Source organism: Poecilia mexicana, unplaced genomic scaffold (genome assembly GCF_051168715.1).
Source record: "Poecilia mexicana isolate PSO_F unplaced genomic scaffold, ASM5116871v1 scaffold_20, whole genome shotgun sequence".
NCBI classification, from domain to species: domain Eukaryota; kingdom Metazoa; phylum Chordata; class Actinopteri; order Cyprinodontiformes; family Poeciliidae; genus Poecilia; species Poecilia mexicana.
The window spans coordinates 6,929,812-6,945,246 of NW_028263389.1; the positions used below are offsets into that span (position 1 = coordinate 6,929,812).

At 42.1% G+C, this 15,435-nt stretch overlaps 1 protein-coding gene across 2 annotated transcripts; it reads left to right on the top strand.

The window, feature by feature from the left end:
• The first annotated feature begins 18 nt into the window (after positions 1-18).
• Positions 19-15,196, top strand: pdcd6 (programmed cell death 6). 2 transcript variants are annotated; one of them, XM_088001245.1, is made up of 6 exons: positions 19-222; positions 4,830-4,891; positions 11,805-11,849; positions 13,202-13,372; positions 13,877-13,986; positions 14,331-15,196. In XM_088001245.1, exons 1-6 carry the CDS (start codon positions 140-142, stop codon positions 14,427-14,429), a joined length of 570 nt encoding a protein of 189 aa, XP_087857371.1. In that variant the 5' UTR covers positions 19-139; the 3' UTR covers positions 14,430-15,196. The 2 variants fall into 2 exon arrangements, with proteins under 2 accessions (XP_087857371.1, XP_014865827.1); XM_015010341.2 differs by having other exon boundaries at positions 23-222; positions 13,202-13,360.
• The last annotated feature ends 239 nt before the right edge of the window (positions 15,197-15,435 follow it).

The following is a 15,435-nucleotide window of genomic DNA, read 5'->3' on the forward strand; positions in this document are numbered from 1 at the left end:
CCACTTTGAGCTCTGCTGCTGAAGTCTGATTGAAGCGACTGAGAAGAAGAGAAACTACAGCAGAGGGAAGCGCACAGTCTGTACTTGGCCTGCTGTGGTTTGTAGTTTTTTGTTATTGTGACAGAGCTTTCTTATTAAGATGGCGTATCACAGCCCCTACAGAGCCCCCCCGCATATCAACGCTCCTCCGGACCAGAGCTTCCTGTGGAATATCTTCCAGAGGTGAGTGCGGAGACACGGCTCGTTCCGCCGCCTGTCTCTCTCTCTCACTCCGCTCCGCAGTGAGCACTCGCTGCTGTCGTAAGAGGCGGGAAGAGGAAGAGAGGCGGACTGGGTGGTGGTTCCGCCAAATTATTTCAGTGACAGTGCGTTTTTGGTGTGTGTGTGTGTCTTTTTTCTCCGGTCGTTTCTGCTGCTTTTGGTTCATAGTAAATGCCCTCGGGAAAATTCGTGACCCAGCGGAGGAAATACTACGGCAGTGTGCCTTTTCATGAGCCTGTGGCTGTGACTCGTCACTCAGCTGATCACAGTACAGAAGGTTTTAAGTGCCACAACTGTTTAATACTAAACTTACAATCAGCTGGTTTCAGCAGAAGGAGTTCTAAAACCGGGGCTTGAAGGACCTCCAGGAGTCCTTGAAGGCATCTCCCCCACGACATCCCCCCGGGTCTTATCTGGCAACTTTATTCATACTAACGTACCTGATAAATACTATAGAGAGAAAAAAAAATCGGTACTAATTTCTAAGGGGCATGTGTAAATCCCTGTGTTGCATGTGGTGTACGTATGAGAACATTAGAGAGAGGCTGCTGACGAGGCTCTTGATGGTCATGAGGCTGAAATGTGTGTCAGCAGCTGTGGCAGTCATAGTAGCAGGCAATCAGGGACATGTTGATTTGGTTTGGCCCCTGGTAATAATTGAAGTTATGCAATACTGCAGAGGATTTGGTTTCAACACTACTGAAATGCTGCAGGCATTTTTTGGGGGTGGGGGTTTGAACCAGCCCTCGCAAATTATTCATGTGTGGAGCAGAACTTCAGAATAACGCAGTGTGAGGTATGCATAGGTTTCCTCCTGGACGTTTCTTATCTGCTGCTGCTTGAACCTATAGGTCTAAAAAAAAAAGGGAAAATCTGCAGCGTGAATTCAGTGTTTTCCAGAGCGGGATAAGTTGTTTTCCCCAAACTTATTGAGTAAGTAATCCATCCACCCCACGATTTTCTTACAGTTTGTATTTACTCAGGCTTCAGATTAAAATTCCTGACCTCTGCAGAAACATCTGCTAAGGATTCTGGGTAAATCTTTGTATTTACTCATTATAAATATCAATAAATGGATGCAGAACTTTGGAATTCTGAGCTTTCATTGAGGACTATTGAATTTTTGTCCAAAACCCAGTTTTTTAGGTTTGTTGTCACAGAAACAGGACTTCTAAAGATGGCTTAATTGTGTGTGTGTGTGTGTGTGTGTGTGTGTGTGTGTGTGTGTGTGTGTGTGTGTGTGTGTGTGTATACATATATATATTATTATTATTTATTTTAAAAAGGAATAACGAGAGTAAATGTCAAACACAAACCGTGTGACAGTCATGAGTGCATTCAGTCCTGTCTCCCACATGCTCAGCCTCATCTGCAGGTCACTATCTGGCTGAGCTGCCCTGGAATTCCCTGTCATGTGATCGGAGTCGTTAGAGCGGCATTGAGCCATGGGAGGCCTCCCGGTCTGTGTGTCAAATAAACACACAGACCTATCAATAAGTCACTGTTTTTTTGTTTTCCCCACACACTATATTTCACCTTTTATTCTATTTGGTGTCATGACTGGACATGGATTAGTTACCACTATCGAGGTATTTTAAGGATTTCCACATTTCTACTCCCACTTTTTCAATGACTTTAAATAAGTCAGCTCTAAATTCATCTGAAAATATTTCTAGTTGGGAATTTCCATTCTGCCTCTCACCCACCTGTTGCTGCGCACTGCTGGGCAGCTGGCTGAAAGACGTAAAAGACAGCATTTCAGTCAGTTTCCATTACAAATGTGCGAAAAGCTTTTTGGATGTTCTGCTCCTGTGTAGGGAAAACGCATTTTTTTAAAATTGCGGTGTTAAGGAATGGAATCAGAATAGCACGTGAATGAGTTTGTCATTGCAATGAGCCATTAAAAGTCATGGCGGTGACATGAGATACATTCATATTTCATCCATGGGACTGGCGCTCATCATCAGCCATCAGATTTCTATTCTAATAGTAATGGTAACTTAGAGTATGTAACATGTTTAATACAGGTATTATAGGAATATCTAGAACTTCTGTTTATTATTTTGAGCTTCATACAAGTTTCTTTTTAATGCTCCATGAAGTAATACTGTGTGAGTCATGTTTCTATTTTTTCTGCTTTGATGACAGAATGGCAAAAATGTCTCAGAGTAGCCTTTCATTGAAATCAACAACACAGATTTGTTGCTGTGCAGGAATAAGAATGCCGATCATGTACAGTGGCTATTTATTGTCTAAGAACCAGAAGAAAGTGTTCTTGTTAGTGGAGTAGAAGTTGGGGAGTTTGGGACCGTTTTGTTCCCCACCAGTGACTTCACCCTCTCTCTTTCTCTCTTTCTTTCTTTATTTCTTTGGCGTTTTCATGTGGAAAGCAGAAAGGGCGTTGCTCCTCAGACATGTTGCCTAATAGGAAAAAGTGAAACAGGGGAAAAGGAAAAAAAAATCTGAGCAGTTCTCACTGACTCAGTTTTGTGTTTTTGTGTTGTTCCGGTTTGGTTTGTTAGATTCAGGTTTTGCGCTTGACAGCAGCGGGGATGGAAACTCCAGATGGTGCCTGTTCTGCGGGGGAACAGGGAGATTTAATGATGCTTTTCAGTTCGCTCCTTCCCTGACTTGCGAGGTCACTTTGCCTGAGGCAGAATGAGCTGCCGAGATTGGGAGGTGGGGGAGAAAACACACCGAACGTGACAGACAAACACACACACACACGCTTCTTTGAGTAGATCAGTGTTCAGGAGAGGATGGGCGCCTCCTCTGCTGGCGCCGACCCAACCGATCTTTACCTTTACTGTGACAAAACTTTAATTTACTCTGACCTGCAGAGATGGTTTTAAAAAAAAAAAATAATAATAATTCTGATTCCACCAAGCTAACGGAGCAGGTTTGTGTTTGTTTTCCTAATTCAAGCGGTCGGGACTGCACACAAACGTATACGTGTGAAAGAAGGCCACGTAGGCTTCAGAAATATTATATACCGCAGCTGGGAGCAGAAACCTCAGCCCAAGCAGTCGGTGGTGGGCCGGTCCTGTGAGAGTGTGCTCGAGTGTGTGAGCGCTGAAGGGTTTTCCCGTCTTCTCCCCCTCGCTGCTCCTCTCTGCTGGTATGTTTGCCGAGGGAGCGCTGCGTCAACAGGTCCAGGTTGCTAAGGAACGACTGAGTCACTGGATGTTTGACTAAACTCGATTAAAAGTGTCAGGCCATCGTATGTGTCATTATCCATACTCATGACTCTGAGTCTCGGAGGAAGACTCCCGAGTCGCAAAGTATTAAGTAGCAGTTTCTTAAGCCTTCTAAGAAAGCAACACCGCTCCTGATGTGAATTTCCCCCATTTTCCGCCTGTGATTTCTGTTCTTCAGCAGTAAGTGTAAAGTATACATCTACCAATGCAAATAAACTCAGAAAACTTGTGCTTCGAGCTATAGCACTTCTATGGCAGAACCTGTCTTAAATAATGCTGGAAAACCTGTTGAGTAAGAGTCTCTTCACTGAAACTTGTATACATTGGGGGTTGCAGACATCATATGGCATTCTGCCTGTACGTTTCTCAACCATAACCTTAGGTCTACCAATGGTGGACATCATCACCATCTTTATGTGGCAAGGCATAAAGCTCCAAGTGTAAGGGTTGGTTTAGTCTACCACTAGCTTTTCTCCTGAGCTGCTAAGCTAACCACATTCTTCCATGTTGCTGAAGTGGTTTTGTTTGCTTCACCTTGTCTTTCCAGTTATTGAACTAATTAGTAGCTCCATTTTTGCCATTCCTTAGATAATATATGGAAGTAAAGGAACATGTTTCACTTCAATAATTCCACAAGGACACTGGCAAAATGTGAATGTATTCCTTTTACTTTGGTTTTTGCACTTCTTATTCACAGTTTGAGTCTTAAGTGATTTGTTCTTCCATCCATCCAATCAAATAGCTGCAGGTTAGATTCCAGGTTGCCATTACCGGATTGATCTAATTGTGCGCAAATTGAGTATGACTTGACAATCACTCATAAGTCCAGTCCATCCACAGCTTTATAAATGTCTACTATAAATCCATACTACAATTTGTATTTGTTTTTTTTACAGCAACAAAAATGGACTGAGAACTTGACAAAAAATGTGAAGAAAACCTTAAAAAAACCCAACTCACTGATATTTTTAATAAAAGTTCATCTATGCACTCCTCTGTCCGCTTTCACTTTTGATTTTGTTGTTGCATATAAAATCAACCTGACTGTCTGAGATTTTTTAAATCTGACTCTGCCGGTTGCACCAGACGTCAGCCGTCTGCAGCGACGCAAGTCAGCATTCTTTCTCACTCTGCTTTCCAAGTTTACTGGAAGCCAGTCTCTCCCTGACAAGCTTTCTTGTTTGTCCTGATCATAGAAGTCCATTCACTCCTGCGGGCTGCTGAAACACTGGCACGCGCTTAGTGTGATCAGATTTCCACAGGCAGGTGCCGATGTCGGCTGCTATTGTGTCTTCTTTTGTCTGTGGGTGTGAAGAGGGTAAAGTAAACGGGGCTAATCTGTGGATTTTTCTCTTTCTCTTTTCTTTCAAGGGTTGACAAAGACCGGAGTGGAGTGATCTCCGACTCCGAGCTTCAGCAGGCCCTGTCCAATGGTACGTATTGATGTGCTGTCGACGTGTCACCCCCCGTTTCGTTCCTGAAATCTCTGCCGCCGTTTACGTGAATGCGGCTGACGAGCTGTAGGGACAAGAAGGGAACGGGATTGGTATTTTTATCCCTGGGTTGGAGGTGTTGATTTATTTTTATCCCTGTATAGAAGACAAGGGGATGAAAGCTTCCAAAGGAAACACTTCAATTGTTCTTGAAATATCAGAAACTCTGGGAATAAAACTTAGAATAAAACAGATTAGGTAGTGGCCACTGAAATCTTTTACAGTGGAATATGAAGTCAGAAGCATGAGTATTTTTTTAAATGATCATAAATGGTAAACCAAATGTGTTTCCCAATTTTATGATCTACCTTAATTCCCAAGCCATTGGCAGTCCAACATATGATTGTTACGTTTGCTTGTGTTGATAAAGTAGATGTTCTCATGACTAATATCCCCATTTTGTTGATTTGGGTTTCCCTTGTGGATCATTGTCCTGATTCATTAGCCCAACTAGACCTGAGCTTAATGGTAATCTGCTGTCTTGTTTGGTAGAGAACAGATAAATATTACAAGTTCTGGAGCAGCTCCAGATGACGTCTCTACCACCAACTGTGTTTACATTACATGATGGTTAGCTTGACAAAAAAAAAAAAAACCCCAACAGAGACGAGAAACTTGTATAATCTTTAAAATGAACTCAGTATCTTCTCTGTTAAAAAACATGTGTTGTATTTTAAATGTATAACCTTTCAGGCTGCGGTGCTCAAAGGGCAGTGGTGTTAACACTTCTCCAGTTTAAAAGAGGATGGAAGTAATCAGTGAGGTGATCAGAGCTGCTAATGATGGAGGGTCAGTCTCTCTTCAGGACGTGAGATTTTAAGCACCACACAGCAGGTTTCGCTGCTCCTCCTTTCTTAGAAGCAAAGTTGAACGACGGATAAATCTTGGCAAATAAACGGACTTTGTTTCGCTTCGTCTGAGAATAGGGGCTTGACCAGCGCATACTGGAAAACTGCCTGTTTTCATACCACACATCACTGCTCCACACCTCCTCTTGACCTTGGTTTGAATGAGATTGCAGGAGGGAAATGCTGTAAACTTTAGAGTATCATTTATCCAGAAGCCCTTACTTTGTTTCATCAGTACTTTTGTTTCTTATGAAGTTTATGTCTGAATTTTGAAAGATTGTTGAACACATTCCCCTTGGGGACAAAAAGCTTTAAGAGCCCAACACCCCTTTATTTATTTTTTTTGAGTCTTGAATCCAGAAGCAGCAGTGAAGGAACGTTTTATCAGACTGCGCAGTGGCTCTTGCTCAGCATACTGATTAGTGTTTGAGTGTGCGTTTGTGCATGAATGCACAGGCTGGTGTTATTTATCAAGAAGATATTCGTGTTTTCCTTTTGCCGAGGTTCAGGTCCTCCCCTCCCACCCCCTCCATTTGGGCACTCGGCACTGTCAGTGTGCGTGTCAGTTCTGTGAGTACCGAGCGTGCACCTTGCAGAGTGAACGGCAGGCTTCCCGGCCCAGACTCCTCTGCCAGTTCATTACTTTCGTTGTGACATGAAACGGAGCCAACGAAGCCGAACACACGCTGCGCTGCATCCCGTCCTGCAGAGCTCTCGCTAAAGCCACTGACACTGTAAAAGGGCAGGGCCGTTTGTTGTGGCTCTGTAAAAGCTGTTCAGCGGTTTTTATGTACCAATTAAACTTTGTAGTATTCATCTTTTTCTAAAATTGCTTCTTTATGTGAAGCCATTCAGTCTGGAGAACCTTTTTCTGACCCTTTCGACGTCGAATGTGTGTTATGAACCAGATTAGCTTAGCATTCTCCTAAAGATTGTTTGTGTCAACTGCTAATAAGTAGCATCTCTCTTTGCTCTACCTCCTCCCTTCCCTTCCTCAGTCCAGGTTGTGACAGAATGGCCTACATATTGAATCTGCAATTGTCGCATTAAAACATATATGTTATGCAATTTAGTTTTTATTATCATCTCCCCGCTGACTTGCCTTTGCGCAGCAGAGAGCAGATATGCAATCAGATTTACTGTCCTCTTTACTGTAACTGTGTAGAAACAGCAGTGTGGTAAAACTGCTGACGGGCAGAGCTGGCCGAGCGGCACAGCTTGAGGAGCTTATTCAGCAGTCTTCACATTTACACTCGCACATTAGCAGCGGTTTGTAAGATCTGATGTGCTTTTGAGTCAGTTTGACTGAAGAATAGGAAGCCAGATAGAGTTGGACTCCGTCACTTCTTTAGCCGACGACACGAGGCACCAGGGTTGTTACGGGTGTCCTGCAATCATGACTGTCATAAACCACAGCTGTTGACCGCTGCTGCCGTAGCGTGACTCGGATTCAGAAGGAACCGACTTGTTGTTAAACATGCAGACACCATGCGGTGCCGCTTGCCCGCTTCGGAGTTTTAGAATCAGTCGAGCGTACAGGGTAGCAGGGCGGTAGCCAAGAGTTGAACAATTGCGTGTGAACCCTTAAGCCTTAGTGAAAAAGAGAGCGGCGTCGTGCAGTTTGGGGATGTTTTGATGTATTTTTTACTGGTCCCAACTTGCCCTCCAGTAACTTATTGTTTAAGAGATACAAAGAAAGTCATAAATAAATAAATCTTTGCTATCCAACAAGTAAATAATGTACTGGCACTATGGCGGATGCTGGAATGAAGGCACTGATTGCATTTTGGGAGGAAATTTTCCTTAGCTGATCCATAAGATGGAAACTTGGGAAAAAGCTTCTGATCTAAGTAATTTCAAACATATAGAGTTGCTATGAAATGCGTCATTAAAGTTAATAAAATCAGTCGCTTGTGTAACACTCTGCATTCCACCACTGTAATAGGCTGAATTAACATTGTTATTGTGAGCAGCTGACCTCTCCGAACAGATAGTGTAGTATCTGCTTTACAGCCACAGACCTTATAACCCCTTCGATTTTGCTCCTGCTGATGTTTTTCATGTGGAGCGACAGCTAGCTTAAGTGCTCAATGGGTTATTTGCTTTTTTTTTCTTTTTTAAGAGTGCCTTGTTCTGGTATTGGTATTGAAAATTGGTTCGATATCAGACAAGCAAGTGTTGGATTATATCGACCTGCCTCTAAAATCTCCAACATAACATAAAAGCAATCTGCTTTTACTGACATTTCTATTCAGCAATGCTTGTATCCCACATGCAGACCCATTGGTTAATAATAGATGGATGAGTTGCTCTCATACGTATTGTTTTTGACTATTGGTCTTTGAGTAATGCCACTTGGACAAGCCTTTTCTAACAATCCACACTAAAAAATAAGTAATAAAAGTGTGTATGATTCGTGCTGATATCGTATCGGGTCAATATTGGTATTGGCCAATAGTCAAAGCTACAATATCGGTATCATATTGGACGTGAAAAAGTTGTGTATCAGGACACTCCTAATGCTTTTGGAGGTTATGCAGTGACTGTTTCAAAACCCTGTAATGAGCGCTCTTCATTTAACAGTTACTTAGCAGTGTGGAGTTTGCTCAACAGGCTGATTTGTTACAGGTTTTTGTTTACCTGTCTTTATTTGAAGCCTGACTTGTCTCTTTTTTTGCCCCTCAGTCGCACGTCTGTGCCGGCCTGACAGGATGTGCTTCATGCGTGTTCTGTGACTACTTTGTGAAGTCTAACGTTGAACATTTAAGATCTGTTTGGGAAAGTGTATATCGATGTGTGGTTGCTTATGCAAAGCGCGTAAGCACAAGCGTCTCAGTGAGCTCCGACGGGGCCGTTATGCGTTTGTGTACACACTGCGGTCGGAGCGCTCTGTTTTTCCACCAGGCTGCCTTTTTCTTCACCTCCTACGTTCCTTCTCCACCTCACTGCTCGCTGTTGGGTTGGCGGGTCAGAGAGCACAGTGTGTGGACGGGACAGAGGGTGGATTGTCCCGGCTTCCCGTTAGAGAGAGAGAGAGAGAGGGAGAGAGAGAGACGCACACTGAAACTGGACTGCCCCCCACCTCCGCTTCCTCTCTGGACAGCCGCAGTCTATCCAGCATACATCGGTGACCTCACAGCTTGCGCCCGCCGTGAAACGTTTGTGTATTTGGCTTTGTGAGCCGAAGAGTCTGTGTAGCTGGAAAGGTCGCAGCTTGTTCGGGGCTCTGCCTTTGGACATTTTTTTTACGGCTCCATCGCTGGAACAAGATTGACGACCCTCTTTTATTGTCTGTATTAAAATAGAATCAAAGAAACAATAATGAGGGTCGGATCTCAGATCAAGGCATGCATACAGAAGGAATGGGCTGGTAGGGGATAAAATATCACCTTTTTGTGGCAGAAGGAAATGTAAACTTCTTTTGATATCAGCCAAAATCGGAATCGCCAGGTCAGGCTTTAACGATCGGTAATTGGCAATTGGTGCAGCCCTGCTTCCTAATTGTTGCCAAATCAAGAAACAAATGAACGGGGCCTGAAACGACTAAACACGATTGATCGATTATTAAAATAATCGTCAACTAACTTGGTAATCAGCTAATCCTTAAATGGAGTATGCAGACTCGAAAAAGGTCACTTGCTGAAATAACACACAGAGCAAGAATTAAGTCAGAGTTATACAAAACACATATTTAATCAGAAGAATCAGTAGTGAGCGATTAAACCAGTAATTTTTTTCCAGCCCTAAAATTAACTTTCTTTCAATCCCCAAAGCTTGTTGGGTGAGCTGAAGAGAAAAAGATGAAATAGGAAAAGGACTCTGGATGATCTAGAGATTGTGCAAAGAGGAGTGAGGAAAGATTCCTCTCCGTGAATGCCACAGACTTGAGAAATATTGTCAGGGAAGACTTTGGTTCTTTGAACATTCGAGAAGTCGGTGTAGCAGTTTCTAATTGATCCAACGTCCCGCCACCGTCGGCAAAGGCAGGTGTTTCAAAAAGTGATTTGTTCCTCCTGTTTCCTTTCTTGTTTCACGCGGCCAAACGGACCCGCACGTCGCTGGAAATGAATTTCCGGGCCTTTGAAGCGAACCGGTGTCACTGCAGTGTAAAACTGCTAGCACGGCCCATAAAAACGGAGCTAACGTTCCGTTTTAATCAAGATTTACAGACTTCACTGCTCATGAGCACACTGTTGAGGTTTGATGTCTTCCAAACAGGCAGAGGGATAAAAAAAAAGGATATTTCTATGGTTAAATAAAACCAGAGAGTGAAACGCAATAAGCCATGATCAACATTCCCACAGATGGAAAAAAAAAAAGAAACGTCTCGATTCTGGCCCAAGACCCAGTTTGAGCCTCAGGGTTGATCCCAGAACAGCCTCCCTCTCCTCATCAATAAAACAAAGCAAACGAAGAGAGAAGAAATGACCTGTTTCCTGGAGTAACATGAAGCTTTTCCAGTCCTTTCATTTATTCCAGCCTCGGATCAGATCAAGGTGAATGTTCAGTGCATCGTTCTGCTTTTTATTCAAATGAGTGGCTCTTATCTCTCTCTGCAGACTTGCTCGGTGCAGAAAGCAGGAGCAGCATTTTGTTTCTTTCCATGCACTTTTAGGGTTTGCGGGTAAAATTTTAAGTTGCACTCTTAGGTCAGCAAAATGAAATGAAGTGCTCCCAGCTACTGTAACAATGACTAATAATGAGTCTTGCTTTCCCTTTTTTTTTTTTTGAGAAGCTTATCTTCTTATCCTTCTACTTTCTTCTTCTTTATTTCTGCTATTAAACTGCTGCCCTGCGACAAAGAGAGGTGGTGACTCAGCAAAGATTTAGACCCCCGTACAAGTTGCAGGGACTTGAGAGTTGACGGTTTTATTTTCTGTGATTGAAGATGGACCTCTGGAGAAAGAAGTAACTGGTTTGGTGTGTGTGTGTGTGTGTGTGTGGGGGGGGTTGGGTTGGCTTTAAAGTGCCACCCAACTCAGGGTTTTCTCTTAATCTGTTTTGTGGTCTTTTGATGAATGCTTCACTTTTCTGCTTCTGTCAGGAGGGTTTCGGTGTTAGTGGTTCGGTTATTGTTTGATGCACAGCTCTTCACTGCTTTACTTAAAAAAAATGTACCAGCCAAAGCAAAAGGAGGAAGTGGCAGAGGAAGCTAAAACAATCAGAGATGTGTAGAGTATGTTTTTTCTGACTGGCTTCTGCTTTTCTTTTTTCTTTTTTTTTTCTAAAGAGGACAGAAAACTGATTCAAATTTATAAAAAATTTTTAGACTTAAAAAAAACTATTAAATGCAAGAGTATCATGGAGCATTTCCAGTTTCCATCTCCGCATCAAAGCACAAATTTGTGCAAATTTAATGCACAAATAGTTTCAGGTTTTTTCTTTCTATTCCTCTATCTTAAAAAGAATTACAGAAAGTGTACAAATTATTTTCTAGACAGCAGCTTTTAACTTATTTTTTTTTCCACCTGATTAACTTTAATTTACAAATTTGAAAGACATGACTCTTTCAGATTTTATTTTAATTTATTTACGTCTCCCCCTGCTGGCCAGAGTAAGAATGCACTTTTAAAGTACTTCTGTAACGTTTCCCTTTGAATTCCCTCAACCTGTCTGTCATTAATATTCTGTTTTGTGATTCAAATACGGGCAGATTGTTTGTTTACGCAAAAAACAAACAAAAAAAAAACTTGAAATTGTTAAGCACCGTCATAACAAGCCCACGCTTTGCACCAGCCAGGCAGCCATCCTGATAGTATCTTTTCATAAGACAATGACGCGCCTAAAAGAAGAAAGGCTGGAATATGGTGACAAAGTTTTGATTTGTTTTTTGAGAGCAGCGATAAGAGAAATAAATATTTCTGAAGATAATCTTAAAGTTAATCAGCAGTCTCCGCATTGATTGAGTCATCTGCTTCAGCTTTTCTACGTCACATTAACATTCTTCCTTATTTTTGCTCTGTTCCTTTCTTGTGATTGTAAACATGTTGCTTTTCGATTCCCAGGCACATGGACTCCCTTCAACCCGGTGACTGTCCGCTCCATCATCTGTAAGTAACTGCTGACGGCGACACGCCAGGTTTTTTACACAGCAACCTTTTTTTTTTTTTTTCCTGCTGAGACCGTTTGAGTTGTTTATCTGTCCCCGCCGCGCCACGACAACCAGATTAAGCCATTAAGTCGCGAGGACACAGACAGACTTATCTTTTTGTGGTGCTCCGGTGGGAAAACTGCAGCCGACAATAAGATGGAGCCGAAAGCAGCGTCTGCAGCAGAACAGGAACGCTGGCTCAGACTCCACGTATCGATTCGTCAGAGTTTGGAGGCTCGGGTTGCAAACTTTTTAGCTCTGCAGTGTAGTCGCAGCCTCGATGATTGTGCTTTGGCACAGATGCAAAAGAAAACGACCTTTTTCTCGTATTGAACTTTTTCATCTCCTGATGTGTCGTAGCTTTAAGAATAAATCCCTATAAGTCTCTTTCCTCCCGTTTGCGCCGAGCGCAGTAAATCCATTGTTTTATGGTCTTGCAGCGAGGAGCACATCATGCAATAACGCTCCCTTTGTTGGGCGGTAATTGGATTGATCCGCATGAGAGTGAGGAAATGGGAGTAGTGGTGCTTGGAGCTGTTTTACTTCTTTGTAACTTATGTAGCTGGAGTTCTAAAACGCACTATAAACCCTCCTGTTAATTTGTGGAGATGCAACGCTGTCTCTCAATTCAAAGTATTCACACCGTTTGAACTTTTTCATATTTTGTCACACCTTTTATGCCGTTTTTTGGGGGGATTTTCTTTTTTTTGTGATGGACCAAAACAAAGAAGCAAATACTCTTTGGCATGGAGAGAATTATTGAGAATGGGTCATGAACAGGTTACACAAGAAGTTGATGGCATGTTGAGGAGATTATAAAATTGTTTAGATCAGCCGCATTGCAGCAGGGATATATCTACAATTAGAGGTGCACTGATAAATCAGATGGCCGATAGATATTTGGTCGATACTTACTTCCACAAAGTTCTGAAAATCAGCCATTGTCCCATTTTGCTCTGTCGTGAGAGAGGGCTGACCGAAAGACCCACCTGGTCACCCCACTGTCGCCAACTTAGCAACTTTGTCACTATATTTAGTGACTTCTCAGACATAAAACAATCAGTACAGGGCAAAATTAAAATCTGCAAGTCGGCGGCGATGCAGGGGACACAATGAGCTTGTGCAAGTCAGTTGCTATGAATGTTGCTTCCTTCCACCATGTTGCAACCAAGCGGTAGTTTGCGTTGCTCTGTCACACACTTCCTTTAAAGTTTGCGGTTGCAGCGTGGCAAAATATGAAACCCCTCAAGCATGAGGAATACCAGAAGTCTGAAAAATGCCTCTAAACCGGTTCCGCTTCCCTCCTCTCAGCCATGTTTGACAGGGAAAACAAAGGCGGCGTCAACTTCAACGAGTTCGCCGGCGTGTGGAAGTACATCACCGACTGGCAGAACATCTTCAGGACCTACGACAGGGACAACTCGGGGTTCATCGACAGGAACGAGCTCAAACAGGCACTGACCGGATTCGGTGAGCAGCAAAGTATGCTTTTAGTAGTTCGGATTTCTTGGCCTTGGTGGAGGGCTACGGCTGCTGGGCGCTCTGTCCTGGCGTACAGGCAGCGGCATGTCAGGAGGATGGTGCAGAGCTTAACCTCGGTTTACACTTGCCACTTGTCTGAGATGTTCTTTACTTCCCACTTTTTGTGCTAATCATTCATTTAGGTTAAACATTTATCTTCAGCTTAAGTATTAGTGACAAGTTTAACCTTTTCCTTGTTTTCTGGATGTAGTTTGATTGGTAGTATAAGATGTTTGTGTCGCTGCCAAAACCCGTCGGTCTGCTTTAACGCAGTCCTGTTACAATGTTCCAGATAATCCACTGTAAGTTTTTCCTGCTGTTTGATGTATTGCTTGATTACCTTACATCTAAAACTTGTCTAAAGTAAAAAAAAAAAAAAATCTATATTTTTTTTAAATGCAAACATTAAGCTGTTAAAAAACAAATGGAGACTGTCTCTGAAACATTACCACTGTTGCATTGCAGGCTATCGTCTATCAGACCAGTTCTACGGCACTCTGATAGAGAAGTTTGACCGGCAGAGGAAGGGACAGGTGGCCTTTGATGACTTCATCCAGTGTTGCATTGTATTACAGGTAACGGATAAAAACAGTTGAAGCAAACGATTGTGATGCTGCCTCATAAAGATTTTCCTGTTGTTTTTACACATTGTAATAATAGAAGCTAATACATTGGAGGCAAGATTAACAAATGTTCTGGTCTGAAAGCTGAAAGCTACAAGAAAAACAGTTTTACACAAGAACAATTTTTATTTTACCGTTTTTTAAACAATCACACAACAGACTTTAAATGGTCTGAAAGCTGCAGCACATAAGTGAATAACTTGCCAGTTTTTGTGGCTTGTGGGCGATTTTGTGTGACGTGTGTGAAGATGCCGTTGTAGCCGATCGTTTGAGTGGCTGTTTTGTCGTCTCCGCAGAGGTTGACTGACGTTTTCAGGCGATACGACACAGACCAGGACGGCTGGATCCAAGTGTCTTACGAACAGTATCTTTCCATGGTCTTTAACGTCGTATAACGCAGATGAAGACGGCAGAAGAGCACAACTGGACACGACTGTGCCAAAGCTCCCGGCGCCCTCTGGATGTCTGCCAGGGTGGACACTACAACATTTTTTTTTTTTTTAAACCTAGTCTAAGCCTGATTTGGACAGTCTAATGAGAAGCTGTAATCTTAAAGTTAGAAAAGAAAAAAAAAAGTTATTGAGATATGGTAAGAAAAAAAGAAATAAAAATCTTGTAGTGTTTTGTTTGGTGACAAAATCTGAACAGGTCCATGCTGGGGACCGTGGGATTGGGACAATTATGGACACATCTGTCTTATTTGTCTGTCTGTTTAATGTCGACACATTTTTAATGTCTTAAACTTAAGCGATTGAAGAAAGATATTTCTGTTGAGTAAAATAATACATTGTAAATATAATTTGCATGCTTTTCAGGGAAATTAAGCCCCGTATTGAAGCATGCCGTCCCTTTTTTTTTTTTTTTTTTTTTTAAACTTGTCCTCTGCCCTCTTTGCTCAAAGCCATGTTTACAAAAACTGTGAAAGCAGGTGACGCTCTGCTTTGAGGTTCACTGACATGCCAGCTTACATGCCATATTTGTATGAACATATTTTTGACAGCAAATATTTAATGCTAGAACATGATTTTTGGTAGAGGGTGAGCATAATGATATCTTTTAGTTTGGCTTTTTTTTTCTGTGCATGATGCCTTAAAATGTGTACAAAAAAATAACACAAATATTAAAAGAAATCTTTTATTAAAAAAGGTCCTCCAATGTCGAATTTGCACTCTTTATTTAAAGGATGAAAATAAAGGTAGAAATACTATTTTCTACCGATAACTCAGAAGTAGACATCCCACAAAAACATGGTGAATTATGTCAAAGTACAAGTTATGTCTCATGTACTTGCATATTCTTAATGGTGGCAGGTTTTTATTTCCTGTTGTTTTACTCATACATGTGATAGAAGTGGAGCAGATTAAAATGGCTGAAAATGAATGAAAACATTTCCTGTAAATC